Source organism: Trachymyrmex cornetzi, unplaced genomic scaffold, assembly GCF_001594075.2.
Source record: "Trachymyrmex cornetzi isolate Tcor2-1 unplaced genomic scaffold, Tcor1.1 scaffold47, whole genome shotgun sequence".
Classification (NCBI taxonomy): domain Eukaryota; kingdom Metazoa; phylum Arthropoda; class Insecta; order Hymenoptera; family Formicidae; genus Trachymyrmex; species Trachymyrmex cornetzi.
In genome coordinates, this window is record NW_017299509.1 from 77,162 (window position 1) to 92,644 (window position 15,483).

Sequence of the window (15,483 nt, forward strand, 5' to 3'; positions counted from 1 at the left end):
ATTTTTGTTTTGTATATCTAAATGTCGAACCCGTTACTAGATAAGAACGCGCCATGTTTTAAATATCGGATATTACGTAATGTAGGAGGCGCCATCTCGAAGGCATACTAATTTCTTGTTTCCACCTCGTGTTTCCGGTTCTTCTGTGATTTTCGAGGAAAGGGAAAGAAGTAACGTGAGTATATTTCAGCAAGTCCTCAATTTTTCTATCATTTTTGCATATTTTTTGTTCATCTGTATGAGGCATTAAAATTATGAATATTCTTATATGAATACTTTCATCGCATTTCCTAATATTTCATCAAATGTCGTATATCGGCGAGGTCGGCATCGCCCGTTTAGGGTTACCCAGGCTTGCCATTGCAAATTTGAATATTAAAAATGTGTGCATAGTAATTATCAACTTTTAATAAGATTGAAATCTAGGATATATTATAGATGACATTTCTGATCAAATTTATCATGAATTGATTACAGAATGGCGGACGCTGCTCCAGCCGCACGCGGTGGCTTTCGTGGAGGTTTTGGTTCTCGCGGAGCAGGAGGTGATCGCGGAGGCCTGAGAGGTCGAGGTAGAGGTAGAGGCAGAGGACGCGGCCGTGGTCGTGGCAAGGAGGATAGTAAAGAATGGGTCCCTGTTACCAAGCTGGGTCGTCTAGTCAGAGATGGCAAAATTCAGTCTCTCGAGCACATCTACTTGTTCTCCTTACCCATCAAGGAATACGAAATCATCGATAAATTCCTTGGACCAGATCTAAAGGACGAGGTTCTAAAAATCATGCCAGTACAGAAACAGACACGTGCTGGTCAACGTACGCGTTTTAAGGTAAACTTCCTTTTCTTTCTTTCAAGGTCTAGTTCTATCAATGTAAAATAAATTTTAATCTCGACTTGACTTACTGTTTATTTTTGTCTAATTCTAAGAATTAGAAAAAGATAGAGTAAATTGAACTAATTAGAAAAGTAGCTAGAATATAAAACTTTAGAGAGACAAGAATATTTAAAATGTAACATTTTATAGGCTTTTGTTGCCATCGGAGACAGCAATGGACATATTGGACTGGGAGTAAAATGCTCCAAGGAAGTAGCCACTGCAATTCGCGGTGCTATTATTTTGGCTAAATTGTCCGTTGTACCAGTACGACGTGGTTACTGGGGTAACAAGATCGGCAAGCCGCACACGGTGCCATGCAAGGTAACTGGCAAGTGTGGTTCCGTACAGGTGCGTCTAATACCTGCACCCAGAGGTACTGGTATTGTATCCGCCCCAGTTCCCAAAAAGCTTCTTCAGATGGCTGGTATCGAGGACTGCTATACCTCAGCTAGAGGATCAACCTGCACACTCGGTAACTTTGCCAAGGCCACTTACGCTGCAATCGCCAAGACTTACGCGTATCTGACGCCTGACTTGTGGAAGGAGCAAGCTCTGGCTAAGGCACCTTATCAAGAATTCGCTGACTATCTGTCCAAGACTCACAAAGGAGGCGCGAGAGCAGCCGAAGTTGTCTGAATAAACATCTAGCCTCTGTGAAAGCGCTTTGAAAAATTGTAAAACAATTCTTTTTTTTCTCCTTCCAATCTCTTGCCTCTTAGGAACCTAACACTTCCTATTCTCCTTCATTTCGTTGAGCAAAATAGATAGAAACTAATAGACAATAAGTACTGGAATTACAATCAATTGTGCATGTATCATCACAGAACATGTTGATACATGTACATTATATTAACACTAAAACAATCAATGGTGCCATTATAGCTCTATTAATAGTTTTAATTTTTTGTTATAACATACAATACAGAATATTAAGAATATGAAAATATAATGCAAATAGTATCAAAATAACTTTTCTTACTGAAAACAAAAATAGGAAATTACCAAATTGCTATCTTTGATAATTTTAGCGAAATTTCATCAATTATTTTAGTGTAGCTATTGAGTATATTATATATATATATATATATATATACAGGGTGTCCGAAAAGTGTGGAAACGGTCGAATATCTCGAGAAAGGAATCTAAAAAAGATGACAGTGTTACGTAGTATCCACAGACTCTTCTTTCGTAACTTTATGTTTTTCGTAGGCATTATTAAATGTCTCGATCGTGTGATCGCACATTCTTTCAACATCCTGGAGGCCTCGTTTCAATACTTGGATCACATTTTCACCGGTTGTTTGGATGTTCAAGTGCACCCTCTTCTCTGCAGGATGCGGCACGGTGTGGCCACATATTTTCACGCCAGGACTGCAGGAGAGATTGGAAGAATAAAAGTACAATATTCCACGATGAAACTACATTCATAAATTTTTTAAATAATACGTACTATTCATTTATCACAGAAGCGAGCGCATTACCCAAGGTATGTCCCTCATCGTCGAAGACAAAAGTCCCGTATGTTTCCCCGTGATTCCCCGGTAACTGCGTTCATAATAAACAATTGAATAATTTTGTGTTTAGCTTTCCCACCATCAATTAATATTATTATCATATTACCCTCGAGAGACGTTTCGCCATCGCGATCGTGTCTGTTTATATATGCCGTTTGAACCACGCTTTCAATACCTTAACCTAAGCAGACTAGTGCAAATTGATAACTCGCACGAGTTCGACAACACTAATTCAAATAGGTTATATTCTCGTAAACATAACTGTGATTTCTTCGAAAGTACAGCTCTCGCACGTGCGTATTGTCTGTCTCTCACGAGTGCTTGTAACAGCTGATAATTTTCGCACCCCAGTTTCTTCTGTCATTTGACGCACTTTTATTTTAATCGTCTGATCTAAACTTAACCTAAATTTGTAGCGATCCTGTGATTTCTCGGTACGTTTCGTCATCCCGATGAGTCTAAGACGATGGATCTGCGATGTTATTGTTCAACGGAATGTGCGATTCCAAGGCGCCGTCGTCGGTCGTTTCCTCGCCACGGAGGCGAAGAACGAAGACATTGACATAACTACCGCTGACGAGCAGCCAATATACTCGGACGAACCCCAGTACCAGGAGAAGCTCACCAAGCAGCGAAACAAGTCCCGGCTGAGTCCGCGGGACAGGAATGTACTTATGGGCAAGCCTCCCTACGAGCAGCCTATCGAGTGGTATCACAATACAGTAAGATACAAGAAACGCATGCTAGGTAGATATGGATTCGAAGGCAACGAGGAGCCAGTCGGGTTTGCATGGCCCACACCAGAAGAGGTCAAGATCTTGCAGGAGTATGAGAGAGTCGCCTTTCCAATATCCCTTCAAGAGAGATGGAAGGAGTTGGAGGAGAAAAAACGGATAAAGGCTGAGAAGATTAAAGCAAGGTATGTCTTTATCAGTTTTATCAATGATGTTCAACATAAAAAGAAGCTTTGCAATTGTTGTAAAATTTTTTAATATGGTTAATCTTGCCCTTAGTTCCTTATTGTCTAAATGTATAAATTAATTATATTAAAGAATTTTACAACAGTTGTAAAGATGCTTTCTCTGCTGAATGCAGTTACTATCTGTAAGTTTACAATTTTGGAACAGCATATTAATATATGTGTTTGCAGGGAAGATAAAATAGCCGAAAAATTATCGAAGGTGGACCAATGGATAGTCGAGTTGAACGCAAGAGTCGCTAAGAAGGAAGCCGAAATGGAGGCTGCTAGGTTGCGTAAGGAGCGCATGGTGGAAGAGATCAGGCAACACTTTGGCTTCAGGATCTCGCCTCATGATGAGAGATTTAAGACGATGCTGGAACAAAAAGAGAAGGAGGAAAGAAAGAAGAAAAAGGAAGCTAAGAAGAAGGCAAAGGAGGAAAAATTAAAGAGCATGATCCAAAAAATGAATCAAGAACAAGAAACCGATTCAACGAAACCTGTAGAATAGTTACGTTTTCTTTCGCAAAGTATAAAACGTTCTAATTGTATAGCTAATAAATTTATAATTCATTAGAGTTCTCTTTTAGATGCCTATTTCGAGGTTGAACGTACAGCCAATACGATTAAAGCACGTAACATTTTTCTTTACATTTTATTTAAGCAATCAGCGTTCTCATATCTCAACGCTAGACATCGCGAAGTGAACTTAGCTTTGATCAAAAGATATCCAAATGCCTTTCTCTGCTTTACATTATTAGAAGTTTATCTTTATAGTAGAAACTTTCCAACGGGCACTTTGCGCTTATTCTGGCGAGAGTATAAAATCTCAGGGACAATGTACACATACGTAATAATAAATATCATACTTTTTTTTACTAATACAAAAACATTACACACTGTTTCGCAAAAGACTAGAAGAAATTTTAATGCATAGTTGATAAATAATACTCCTCTTTAAGACACTTAACCAGGCACACATTGGACGATATGTAATTACGTTGTTTATTTTCTGATCTCACTCCGGCCACTCTAAAGTCTTTCGGTGATTATCGCGATTATCAAACCCTCGAACTACGTTGCATTTGAGAGACAAGATTTCCTCGTATTTGTACCGTGCTTGACTCGTTATCCATTCATTAAGCATATCAATTAACTGGTTCAGCTGATTCAATTAAGTTTCTAGTTAATCTAGCAGCCACGTCGAATAAAATTGTCGAACATTCCGCGTCATTGTGAAAAATTTCTCGAGTAAGATCAGCTTTTCATCATCGTACAGTCCTCGTTGATCTGATCGCTATTGACAGGCGATTTTCTCTGCGAGTTTTCCCGTTCCGAGACGTTTTTCTCGGTTTCGGCAACGTCGCGAACCAACTGGTTATCATACGACCGCGCGTTCTGTATCTGAAGTTCGTCAATCACAATAAGATGTACTTTGTTGCCCTCTGTGTGTCAGGCGGATTGCAGCTGCGACGGTGACGTCAATTCATAAAATTGAAAGCTGAGCTCCTCGCCGAAGAGATTTTCCGATCCTATAATCTCGGGATCGACCACATTTAATCCCAGGGTAGTCGGATCCGTGACTAGATATCCCTCGCTTACGAGTCCGCATTCCTCGGCGACGACCTCCTTGGATACCGGATTCAGAAAATCTGCAATAAATTTCACAATTCGTCAAATTTTGTTTTGTCAATGCCGAGTCGATCTCTTCCTGAAAGAAACATTGATTACAATATCCTCACCACTTTCCTTGAAGGAGCATTGGAGCGAATCCGTTTGTTGCTCCGTCGTCTGTTCGTTCTGTTGATCTACCTCGGAATCGTTCACCATGGGAACTAGATACTGCACTTCCACTTGGCGTTTTATTCCGTTGAGTATTTGCTCGGCGGAATGCTCGAGGGTCACGGAATTCAGTATATCGTCCGCATCCTCCTCGGAATTCGGCTGCGTGATGCTCGCCGTCGCAGCCTCCACCTCGTCCATGATTTGGCTGTAATATTAAGACGCATGTTCAGTAATGTGAAGAAAGTTTTACAAAATTTTACGAGGAATAGACGTTTACCTGATGATCTTGTTACTCCGGGATTCTTCAGACTCATTTTGTGCTACTTGTGTTTGTGTAGTATTTGTCAGACTAGTAACTGGCAATGGACGAGGTCTGCAATCGCCACGATTCGCGATCGCCCAAAGGTGACCCGCTCCATGAGTCGCCTTCGATCCTTTCCTGAAGTGCGGATTTATCGAGAGATTGTGCCGGACGGAGTTCTTCCAGCGATCATCATTGCTTTTATAGTAAGGAAAATGCTCACTGAAAACGACAAAAAGCATCTTTTCGATTTTAATTATACAAATTAAATACGATTCATATTTTTATTCAAAATAAAAGTTTTTTTTTAATAAAGTGCTCGCAGGAGCTACTATAATCATTTTACGTAGGCAAATCGACGGGAACATGATTAAGGATAATGCACATAAAAACGCACGGCGGTAATTTGCGTCCCTACGAAACTAATTTCCTTCACCTGCTTGCAGCGATGTCACGGTGCGTTACGCACCCCCTCTTTGCGATTAATTTCACGAGTTTCGGTGGAGAACGAGAAACATTTAAGCCAAGGGTGCATTTGAAATGCTAAATGGTGCATTTACTCGCTCCGCTGATCACGATGATCGCAATGAATGTTGTCACTTACACCAACAGTTTAACGAATCTGTTTCTAAAAGCCGGTTGTTCCATCTTTGAATAAACTATGTAGTAATTTATCTACTGGATAAATGAAAGAGTGAAAAAGCATAAGAGTATAAGAGAATAAGGCAGTGAGCTGAAGTTTACCAAAAGATGAAACAACCCAACCCTAAGTCATATTTGCGTATCGGTGTGATAAAAATAATATTCTTAAAAAACATATCCACACTAACTATGATTTCAAGATGCAATACTATTGTAAAATATTCTTTAATATGATTGATTTTATCCTCAAAACTCTAAATGTATAAATCATGTTATAATCGCGTTAATTATATACTAAAAAAAAATAATGTATCAACAGCATTATCTTAATTGAAAATAATTTTGTTAATTATAATAAATAACACCATTAATGAAACAAATACTTATGCTCTTATTTTAATAAAATTTCATTTATTCAGGGATGACACAGAAAATAAATTTTAAAATTCTCTGACTTTTCCAGGTTTTCCAGTTGAAAATGGAAAACTTTCCAATGTAAAATATGTAAATTTTAACACATTTAAAGAATTGTAGGAAATCTAGCCTATATTATTAAAAACAACGCAAAAAAGGCTTAGTAGCATACTAAAATTTTGGGTGCAAATTCGACTCAATAAAAAATAAATTAATATTGGAAAAAAGAATGCAGTTATGAAAAAGGGTGATCAAATAAAAATACTGAATAAAATATAAATTTTAATTATTTTATTAAAATTGTTTAAAGTGTGCAAGAGTTTGAACGTATTTCACTATAAACGTCTCTCTCTCTCAGATATAATATTAGAAAATAATTATTATCTGGAATAGGAGTAATTTAAGGAAATTGTGAGCAAATTTAAAAATTCCAGACTTTTTTACATTTTCCCCTGACATTTCCCGGTTTTCCATGACCAATTTCAATTTCCCTGACTTTTCCCGGTTTTCCAGATTCTGTGGCAAATCCTGTTTATTTCATTAATACTGTTGTTAAATCAATAAGATTATTTTTAATTAAAATAATGCTGTTAAAATATTTTTTTTTTAGTGTATTAAACAATTTTATAATAGTTGCAAAGTTGCTTTTTCAGCCATTGATAATTTTGGATAAGGCCAAAAAAAAACGTGAAAATAAGATTGATTTTTAATATTGTACATGTATATTTATAGACTCTATTTGTGCATATTTATAGTCTGCCTCTTTGCAGAGTAACCGGAGATATTTCTTTTGACTCGTTTGTTTGAGCGGCGCTCTACGCGGCTGAACCTGAATGATCTATATATATATATATATATATATATATTTTCCAAGGAGCTCGAACAGCGATCGAACAGGTGAAGGCACAGGAGCAGTAAATTGTGCGCATTCGTGTTGAGGGCTGCAACGAAGGATAGTTGAAGGGTGAGGAGTTAGTGCCAGGTGGTGCCAAGCAATGGGGGCAGTGGTACCAATGGGTACCATCTAGAAGTAGCCCACCCCCGTCGACCCACCCCCAACCAGCGGGCTACGTTCGTATAAATTCGTAGAAAACCCCTTGCGCGTCTAATACGCAACTAAGAAAGACACTCCGTCCGTTTCGAATAAAACTTATAAATATTTTTCTCTCGTAGGATCAACTTATCAGTTTTAATCAATGGAATGTTTTATTTTAATTTGTGATTCAGTTTAAAATTAAGAATTAAAAAATAGGTATATCAAATATATATAAGAATAAATTGGAAGAAATATATTTTAATTAGGTATGTTTAATTAGATATTTGAAAGGCTATGAAGGAAAGATTGTAGAGAAAGTATACGAAGCTTATAGCATGCCGGTCATGGACAATAAATTTGGCAAGGCATTGCAATATATAAACAAATCAAAGTTTTGACTAAATAGTAATAAATTTTCTGCCAACTTACGAGATCCACTGATAAATCGCGGAAACAGTGAGCTCGCCTCTTTCCTGTAGAGCGTGTTCTATCAATTCTGTATAGGTAAAGGGTGGCTTCTTTGGCCCATTGGATCGCGCGGCCGAGAAATTTCGGCTGTCGTTTCCGTTGACGGGATAAGTCGCCTGGTTCACGTCCTGTCGATACGTCGACGAATTTTCGTGACTGCCATATCCTCTCTTGATGTCGTTGGCGTAATTGGAGCCATACGACCTTCCGTTCGGTTTATTCTTATTGCCTGAAAATGCGCAATTAGCCGCGGTTCTATTAACTGAGATATATTAACGGAATATACTCATTTTTTAAAATTCGTAATTTAATTAAATAATGAAATTTTTGAAGACTATTCCTAGCGAAAAAGTTTCTCAAAATTTCTGCACGAATAAAGAGCGCTTTAAAAAAAAACTGAGGAAGTCTTATATCTTTTCTTAGAACTTTTTATATGTATATGTAAATTCTGAAATAGTTTGATTTTCAAAATTTTTCTATAATTTGTGAAAAATACCTTAAACTTTTTCAGATTTTATGAAATTATATCAGAAAAATTATAAAATGAATCATAGAATACTTCAGAATGCACACATATATGACGATTTCTAAAAAAGACGTATAGATTTTCTTAAAAAATTATAAAATTATTCAGAAATTCTGAAAAATTTGGAAACTTATATAAACATTCTAAAAAGAATTTTCATTAGGGATGACACCGTTTACTACCGTTTCGAAAATAGTCGCAAGCAGGAAGTTTTGCGATTCCTTTTATTGATCGATCTAAAGAGAATTTTTTTCTATTTAGCTTCAATTTTATTTAATTTAAATAAAGAGTTAATAAAGTTAGAACTAAATAAAGTTTTTAGTTCTAACACCAAAGCATATGATATCTCTTTATCTTCTTTCATCTCCCTATCTTTTTTATCTTTCTTTAACTTTAATATTCGTGAAAGCGTTGATTTGAATATTTATTTTGTACTGCACTTTTCTCACCACAATAATTGTTCTTCGTTGTCGTGGTGGGCCCCACAGTGCATCTATCATCGGCGGCTTCGATGAATGAGTCCAGTTTGAAATCCAACAACCATGACAGATTTCCATTCTCCTGATCCTCGAATTGCTGTTGCTGCTGCTGTTGCTGTTGCTGTTGCTGATTATTGCTTGTCGTTCCTTTATTTTGCTGCGTGTTCAGATTGGCAAGCGAGATTACGGGGGCGGCGACCGGTTCCCAATAATTCATCGATACTGCCGGCTGATAATGAAGCTCTTCAATGTAGGTTTCTGTAGGATGACGCTCAGCACATCCAGATGTGTTTGACAAGGATGAGGTTGATGAGACTGAAGACGACGACGAGGAAGACGAGGTCACGAGAATGTCCACATTCTGCTGTTGTTCCAGCTCTGACATGGTCGTCCAGGTGCAGTTTGTGCCATCCACCAGCAACACTTCTAAACGTGCTACCTGCGATTCCTCGACGACCTCCTGGGCGGACATCGGCGAGAAGAATGCCGCCGCATTGGCGATGATGTCGTTCGATGTAGCCACCAGTTCCACCGGCGTCTCCAATTCCTCGAGATAGTGCTTGCGACTTGTCTGGCGGACCTCATCGCAGAAGCTGTCAATGTCCAACTCATCGAAGACCTTTCGTTTGGAGCCGTCGACCTCCAGGTCATCAAAGATCTTCCGTTTGGCGGAGGCACAGCACTGACTCTCGGTGACCTCGCCAGCATTCCCTGACGATGGCCCGATCATCTTGTCGGCCTTCGAGCTGCTAGCAAGTGCAAGTCAGCGAATAGGCCTATCAAAAATAAGCAAAATAATAGATAAACAAAAGGAAGAAATTATTTATATAGAGTGGGGCGTTTTTGTTCATTTCTTTTGATTGTGTTTCTAAACAGAACAAGTTGATTATTTAAAGGTTGTGCCTTCAAAGTGCAATTATGATTGTATAATGTAATTATAAGCACATCACTGCAAAAAGATATTGTTTGTTATCATAAATTTTAAATCATATTATTTTGAAGTTGAAACTGATAGAATAGCCCCACCCTATCCTATAAACAAAAGGAAGAAGCAGAAATTTTAGCCTATAAAATCAAAAATAAAGAACTAAATTTCTAAGATAAAATATTGAAAATTGAGATTAAAAATCTAGCGTTTCAGAATTTAAATTTATAAAATATATAAATTCCCCCATTAATTTAAATCAAAGAATTCCCATTAATTTAAATAAACGACTCCATTTTTTTAAATCTACTTACTTTTCACAAAATAAAAAAATCAGCAAAGCTAGCTCGTGCGTTAAATAATTCTCCATTTGGAAGATAATTATTCTGATGTTTGTGTGCAATATTAGCTACAAGCTAAAAACAAGCGTGATGTATAATTATAAAGTATTTCTATTGGGCGCATCCTATATTGGTTATACAAAGCATATTTTGCGACACACGAATTCATTAAACATCGCCGTGTGAAAAACGAGAAAGTCTCATACCTTGCTCCCGCTGTGTTTATTCGTTTTTTTTATTCGCGCGAGGTGCCCTAAAATATTCCACGTTCTTCTATCTCAACCGAATTCGTCGTGAGATCATCGTCGAAGACTAGGAATGCGCGAAAAAACTTTCAGCTCCGTTTTTGTCGTTTCGACTTCAGATACGCTCCGTCATACCGCGATTCATGCGCGGCTTTCCGCCCCGCGTTCACCGTGCACGTCCAGCGCGGGACACGCTTCCGAAATGAACCGTCCGATTATTTTTTTTCTCCCCGTATCGTCGTGATCGAGCGCCCGCGGAGCGCGTCCGTCACAGCCGTGTGCGCGCCGCTCATTTGTCTCGAACGTCGGCTGTCCCGCGCCACGCGCGCCGCGCATGCGCACTTCCGACGATGGGTACAGTCGCGGGCAAAAGCAGCCGTCCAATGCCGACAACCAAACTGCACTCGAGCTATCCCCACCGTGACTCTTGTCGCGTCGTTCCGTCCAGCGACTGGCCGATCGTTCGAATAGGTGTAGACGCGGTGCAGTACAGTTACACTCGTGAAGTCCGTTTTGTTGAACTTTTTGCTTTTTCCATTTTTTCTCCTTTTTCTGCGGTATTTTGTTAATACTATATTATCAATATTTTTTATTATTACGTAAGAACGATTAGATTAAGAATGAATTGTATAGTTATAAATTTTACTTTAAATAATTCTGTTAAGTGAATTATTTTGACGATTAACGGAATTTTATTGAAGTGGTATATGACTTTAAAATATTCATATATTAAGAGAAATTTATGTATTTAAAAATAAATAAATTTCTGTTAATTTCTTATTAGATTTCTTAATTAAGGAACTATTTTTTTAAATTTTATATCTATTTCTCGTAAAATAAGACAATATAATAAGAGTGAGGATGTATATAACTTAATTCGTACATTAAAAATTGTTGCGTACTGAAATTACGAGCGGCGTTTTTGTTCTTGACTGCGACGTATATGATGTCCGAGAGATGCAAATTATATAGTATCTTTTTTCTGAACATCTCATTTACATATTACGTGAAAGTTTTAAAACAAACTGATAAATATAATACGTGATGAAAGAAACGAGAAAGTTTTCGGAGTTGCTTTGAGAGCTATTATTGAAAGGTAAGAAAAAGATAAAGAAGGCATTTAAAGTGAGATAAGCATCCCTAGAAAGAGGCATTTTCCATTCGTTAAAGTTCACGCTATTTCGATATCTGTAAATTATTCATTTTCAAGAAGAGTTCTAATTTTCTGCGACAAGGTCAAGGTAACGCGCACGACCGCGAAAGGCATTTATCGTTTATCGTTTTTGCACGGACTGTCGCGCGAAAAATACTAGTTTTCATACGGAGTATACTGCGTAGGGGCGCGACATCGATTCGCGGGGCCCCGCCCCTACTGAGATAATTCGAGGTGAACAGATAGGAAGGCGATCAAGCATCGTGAATTGGAAAAAGAAACAGAAGATCGGGAATTATAAGAAACATCGAAATAAATTTGAACTTTCTGGAACGAGATTGTGATAACATTCACACTTATTTTCAAATCTTTCGCTGCGCGTTTGAAGATCAAGGCAGCATTTTTTATATTAATCTTTAAAATTGTTTCAGGCACAATCTCAAAATCATGGTGGCTTTGTTGGAATCATAAATATAAATAATGATCTTAAATTTAAATATATAAATTTATAATAAATTAATCTCAAGTACGAATATATAAAGTAAATATAAAAAAATATTACGCACGGGTCTGGACAAAAGAGCCACTATCTCGAGAACGGTGATAGATACGATAAAATTCCACAGAACCATTTCGATTCTTCTCGATAAGAGCTATGAAAAAGGTCCTATGCGTCGAAGCCGTATCTATCACCGTTATCGAGAAAACAATTCCAACGTCTATTAGACCTTCGCATAATTTTTTTGTAAAAGAATGCAAAAGATCGGACTATAATACGTTTCTAAAACTGACAGGTAGCCCTTAGGTAGGCAAAGAGAAAGGAGAGAGACAGAAATACGAATGACTTGCAATCTCATGGCGAGAGGAAAGAGGAGGGCCCAACTGTAGGAAGGATCCGAATTCGACGGCTCTGGACTGGGTACCGTGGATATGCACAGTACGGATACGGACCGACCGAGTGTCACTTGGGAGAATGACATTTAAAATCCGTGACTGAGAGTACGACGACGACGACGACGACGACGAAGGAGAGGAGGTGGGAAAATAAACAGAGCAGACAGGATTGACAGTCCGACGTTGACAGTTTTGAGCCCGGGGCACATGGGGCATTGAGCCACCGTTCAAGTTCACCGAAGAAGCAGCGATCATGGATCGCAACAACGATCTGGACCAACACTTGCTGCACCAGTTCAGCTGCATGGGCACCACGGACAAAGATGACCTAGTGAAGCAGCTGCAGAAGCTACTGGCGGACAGTCATTTGAACGAGACCACTGCTGCGTTCTTTCTTGACATGAACAATTGGTAAACGGACGTTCCCCCCATCGGGACGCTACTTTGCCGTCCATGTACGCTGTCCACGCACATAACCTTGCATCGCCATGTTTACCCCCCGCAGGGGTATCGTTCTTTCTCGGACTTTTCTGAAAGACCTTTCCTTTTTTTTTTCCCGAATTCGAAGGGTAACTCGCCGGGTAATGCGTGATTTTTCCTTTAATCTTTTCTTTTTTTTTCTCCTTGGGATGCCGTTGCCCCGCTTTTGTGAAAAATCTGTCAAACTATTGCCAGTGTCCTATTTCAAAGTCTAATGATAATTTGGACTTTGTGGTCATACTTTTTTAACCCACAATTTAAGTGACGCATACGTAATATATTTTTGTATTTTGAAGATAAAAAGGCCATTGTTTAAATGGAAGGCATAGCTAAAAAAAATTTTAGTAGCACTCAATGATGCTGGATAGTAAATTTTTAATTAACATTTAAACTAATTGTTGATTTACAAATTAGAAATATATGTAATTTGTCATTTCAACCGTCAATTAAACCTTCTAATGGAAATTGTTTTACAATGCAATTTATGTTTCAATCATAATGATACTGTCCCTGCCTTTGTCTTCTAATTATTTGCAGATAACAAAACAGTTGTAGAACAATGTCATTGTTACATTGAGACATATAAAACCCAAGTTGAAATCTTATCATTTAAATTTAGAAATATACTCATCCACAAATAAGCGAGTCATTGTAACGTTACAGCAGTTCGTTTTTCTTGGGAGCAAGTATAGAATTCATTCCTTTCTGCTAGATATTATTGAATATAAATTTTCTTCCAGGAATCTGCAAGCAGCGATTTGCAGCTACATTGATTTTGGAAATCCCTTCAACACGCCGTGTATGTCATTGATACGCGACAGTACGATCGGCGAGGGAGAAGCTGTGCCACCTAATACAAATTTTCAGAAGTCATGGCGTGTGCAGAACAGTGGTACCGAGGCATGGCCCAGCGGGATCCACTTGCAGCATTCTAGTGGAGTGCAAATGGGCTGCGCGCGGATACCTGTTCCACCATTGGCCCCCAAAGGAATCACAGATTTAAGCGTAACGTTGAAAAGTCCGGCTGAAACTGGTGTGCATCAGAGTAAATGGAGAATGATGACGCCCAATGGTGTCTATTTTGGTGGTACGTCCTGAATTCTATGCAGTCTTTCCGATAGAATGACTCAGGGTTGTCACAGACCTGGAAAACCAGGAAGTCAGGGAAATTGAAATTGGTCATGGAAACCGGGAAAAGTCAGGGGAAAATATAAAAAAGTCTGGAATTTCACCACACACACGCGCGCGCGCGCGCACACGCGCACACACACACACACACACACACAAAATTTGCTTACAATTTCCTTAAACTGCTCCTATTCCAAATAATTATTATAATTTTTTGAATGTTATATCACGTTTTTATAGTTCAAAACTTACGCACTTTAAACGATGTTTAAACAAAATAATTTAAATTTATATTTTATTCAGTATTTTTATTTGATTCCTCTTTTTCGTCGTAACTGCATTCTTTTTTTCAAAACTAATTTTTTTTGCTGGCTTGAATTTGCACCCAAAATTTTACTATGCTACTAAGCTTTTTTTGCGTTTTTAATAATATAACTTTCCTACAATCCTTGAGTCTAAATGTTAAAATTTACATATTTTATATTAGTCATGGAAAATTTTCCATTTTCATCTGGAAAACCTGGAAAAGTCAGGGAATTTTAAAATTCATTTTCTGTGGCAACCCTGAATGTAATATAGGAAAAGGATCAGTGAATTTAAGAGCGTGTAATATTAAAAGAAATAAATAAATGTTCTGCTAATGTAAATCGGTAAATCAATCTTGATCTAGACAATTTTAACTCAATTAATTGTATATTAATTGAGATGTGCACATATGTTGTGATTTTGAATTTACTTATCTTATTGATATCTTAAACTGATAACGTTAACTACAAAAAAATATCATTGTTTGTTTTTCCATTGATTTCCAGAATAAAACTCGTCGATTCCTTTTCTAGATTGCTCTATTCGATTTCAATCGTATTTTATCGCAAAATTTCTTTTTGTCGTAGATGTTATCTGGGTGATCATAACGGTGAGTGAATGCGGCACATTGGCGGTCACTCAACAGTTGCATCAGTTAAGTACACAGTCCAATGATGTACAAATGTGCTAGCCTTTGACGTACAAAAGTCTCCCTTAAGAAAGATTGCGAAATATTGTATAAGACGTCTCTCGGATCGTTGTGAGAATCGGCAGTTATTTCTAAATTTTGTATAGTTGCTTTTTTCACAACGGAGCTTTTTACCGCTCCAGCACCTCGTAAAAAGAAATTGCAGTGTAGCAGAGCCATTAATAAAATATACAATAGATTTGGCTGTACTTTTATCCCGATTGAAATATTAATAGGAGAGACGCGAAGTTTTAGTTTAAAATAAAACTGCATTTTATAAAAAAAATATTCCTATATATAAAAGTTCTATCTAAATTTTCGTTAAA

General features: G+C 37.7%; 5 protein-coding genes across 7 annotated transcripts; 3 read left to right on the forward strand and 2 right to left on the reverse strand.

The window, feature by feature from the left end:
- The first annotated feature begins 93 nt into the window (after positions 1–93).
- RpS2 (ribosomal protein S2) lies at positions 94–1,557 on the forward strand. 2 transcript variants are annotated; one of them, XM_018513587.1, is made up of 3 exons: positions 94–175; positions 478–826; positions 1,022–1,557. In XM_018513587.1, the coding sequence occupies exons 2-3, from the start codon at positions 479–481 to the stop codon at positions 1,508–1,510; spliced, it is 837 nt and encodes a 278-aa protein (XP_018369089.1). In that variant the 5' UTR covers positions 94–175; position 478; the 3' UTR covers positions 1,511–1,557. The 2 variants fall into 2 exon arrangements, with proteins under 2 accessions (XP_018369089.1, XP_018369090.1); XM_018513588.1 differs by lacking the exon at positions 94–175 and adding an exon at positions 374–392.
- Positions 1,558–2,034: 477 nt separating this feature from the next.
- On the reverse strand, positions 2,035–2,574 carry l(2)37Cg (RNA polymerases I and III subunit AC2 l(2)37Cg). The gene is made up of 3 exons (XM_018513591.1): positions 2,495–2,574; positions 2,325–2,419; positions 2,035–2,245 (listed from the first exon to the last, which is right to left on the reverse strand). Exons 1-3 carry the CDS (start codon positions 2,513–2,515, stop codon positions 2,035–2,037), a joined length of 327 nt encoding a protein of 108 aa, XP_018369093.1. The 5' UTR covers positions 2,516–2,574.
- CRIF (growth arrest and DNA damage-inducible proteins-interacting protein CRIF) lies at positions 2,312–3,926 on the forward strand. Of its 2 annotated transcripts, none has more exons than XM_018513590.1 (3): positions 2,312–2,360; positions 2,805–3,307; positions 3,539–3,926. In XM_018513590.1, exons 2-3 carry the CDS (start codon positions 2,841–2,843, stop codon positions 3,855–3,857), a joined length of 786 nt encoding a protein of 261 aa, XP_018369092.1. In that variant the 5' UTR covers positions 2,312–2,360; positions 2,805–2,840; the 3' UTR covers positions 3,858–3,926. The 2 variants fall into 2 exon arrangements, with proteins under 2 accessions (XP_018369092.1, XP_018369091.1); XM_018513589.1 differs by lacking the exon at positions 2,312–2,360 and adding an exon at positions 2,606–2,681.
- Positions 3,927–4,043: 117 nt separating this feature from the next.
- Positions 4,044–10,787, reverse strand: LOC108765072 (defective pharyngeal development protein 4). Its single transcript, XM_018513583.1, has 6 exons — positions 10,470–10,787; positions 8,968–9,773; positions 7,954–8,221; positions 5,409–5,654; positions 5,089–5,336; positions 4,044–4,998 (listed from the first exon to the last, which is right to left on the reverse strand). Exons 2-6 carry the CDS (start codon positions 9,725–9,727, stop codon positions 4,799–4,801), a joined length of 1,722 nt encoding a protein of 573 aa, XP_018369085.1. The 5' UTR covers positions 9,728–9,773; positions 10,470–10,787; the 3' UTR covers positions 4,044–4,798.
- A 1,694-nt stretch (positions 10,788–12,481) lies between these two features.
- On the forward strand, positions 12,482–15,352 carry LOC108765018 (uncharacterized protein C6orf106 homolog). Its single transcript, XM_018513476.1, has 3 exons — positions 12,482–12,966; positions 13,776–14,122; positions 15,057–15,352. Exons 1-3 carry the CDS (start codon positions 12,809–12,811, stop codon positions 15,158–15,160), a joined length of 609 nt encoding a protein of 202 aa, XP_018368978.1. The 5' UTR covers positions 12,482–12,808; the 3' UTR covers positions 15,161–15,352.
- The last annotated feature ends 131 nt before the right edge of the window (positions 15,353–15,483 follow it).

Excerpts from the sequence above, each read along its gene's own strand:
- RpS2 (XM_018513587.1), top strand. The coding sequence starts at position 479 with ATGGCGGACGCTGCTCCAGCCGCACGCGGTGGCTTTCGTGGAGGTTTT. Across the intron at positions 827-1,021 it reads GTCAACGTACGCGTTTTAAG|GCTTTTGTTGCCATCGGAGA; the intron begins GTAAACTTCCTT and ends AACATTTTATAG.
- LOC108765018 (XM_018513476.1), top strand. The coding sequence starts at position 12,809 with ATGGATCGCAACAACGATCTGGACCAACACTTGCTGCACCAGTTCAGC. Across the intron at positions 12,967-13,775 it reads TTTCTTGACATGAACAATTG|GAATCTGCAAGCAGCGATTT; the intron begins GTAAACGGACGT and ends ATTTTCTTCCAG. Across the intron at positions 14,123-15,056 it reads CAATGGTGTCTATTTTGGTG|ATGTTATCTGGGTGATCATA; the intron begins GTACGTCCTGAA and ends TTTTTGTCGTAG.
- CRIF (XM_018513590.1), top strand. The coding sequence starts at position 2,841 with ATGAGTCTAAGACGATGGATCTGCGATGTTATTGTTCAACGGAATGTG. Across the intron at positions 3,308-3,538 it reads GCTGAGAAGATTAAAGCAAG|GGAAGATAAAATAGCCGAAA; the intron begins GTATGTCTTTAT and ends ATGTGTTTGCAG.
- LOC108765072 (XM_018513583.1), bottom strand. The coding sequence starts at position 9,727 with ATGATCGGGCCATCGTCAGGGAATGCTGGCGAGGTCACCGAGAGTCAG. Across the intron at positions 8,222-8,967 it reads AACGAAGAACAATTATTGTG|GCAATAAGAATAAACCGAAC; the intron begins GTGAGAAAAGTG and ends GCGCATTTTCAG. Across the intron at positions 5,655-7,953 it reads GCGATTTATCAGTGGATCTC|TGAGCATTTTCCTTACTATA; the intron begins GTAAGTTGGCAG and ends TGTCGTTTTCAG.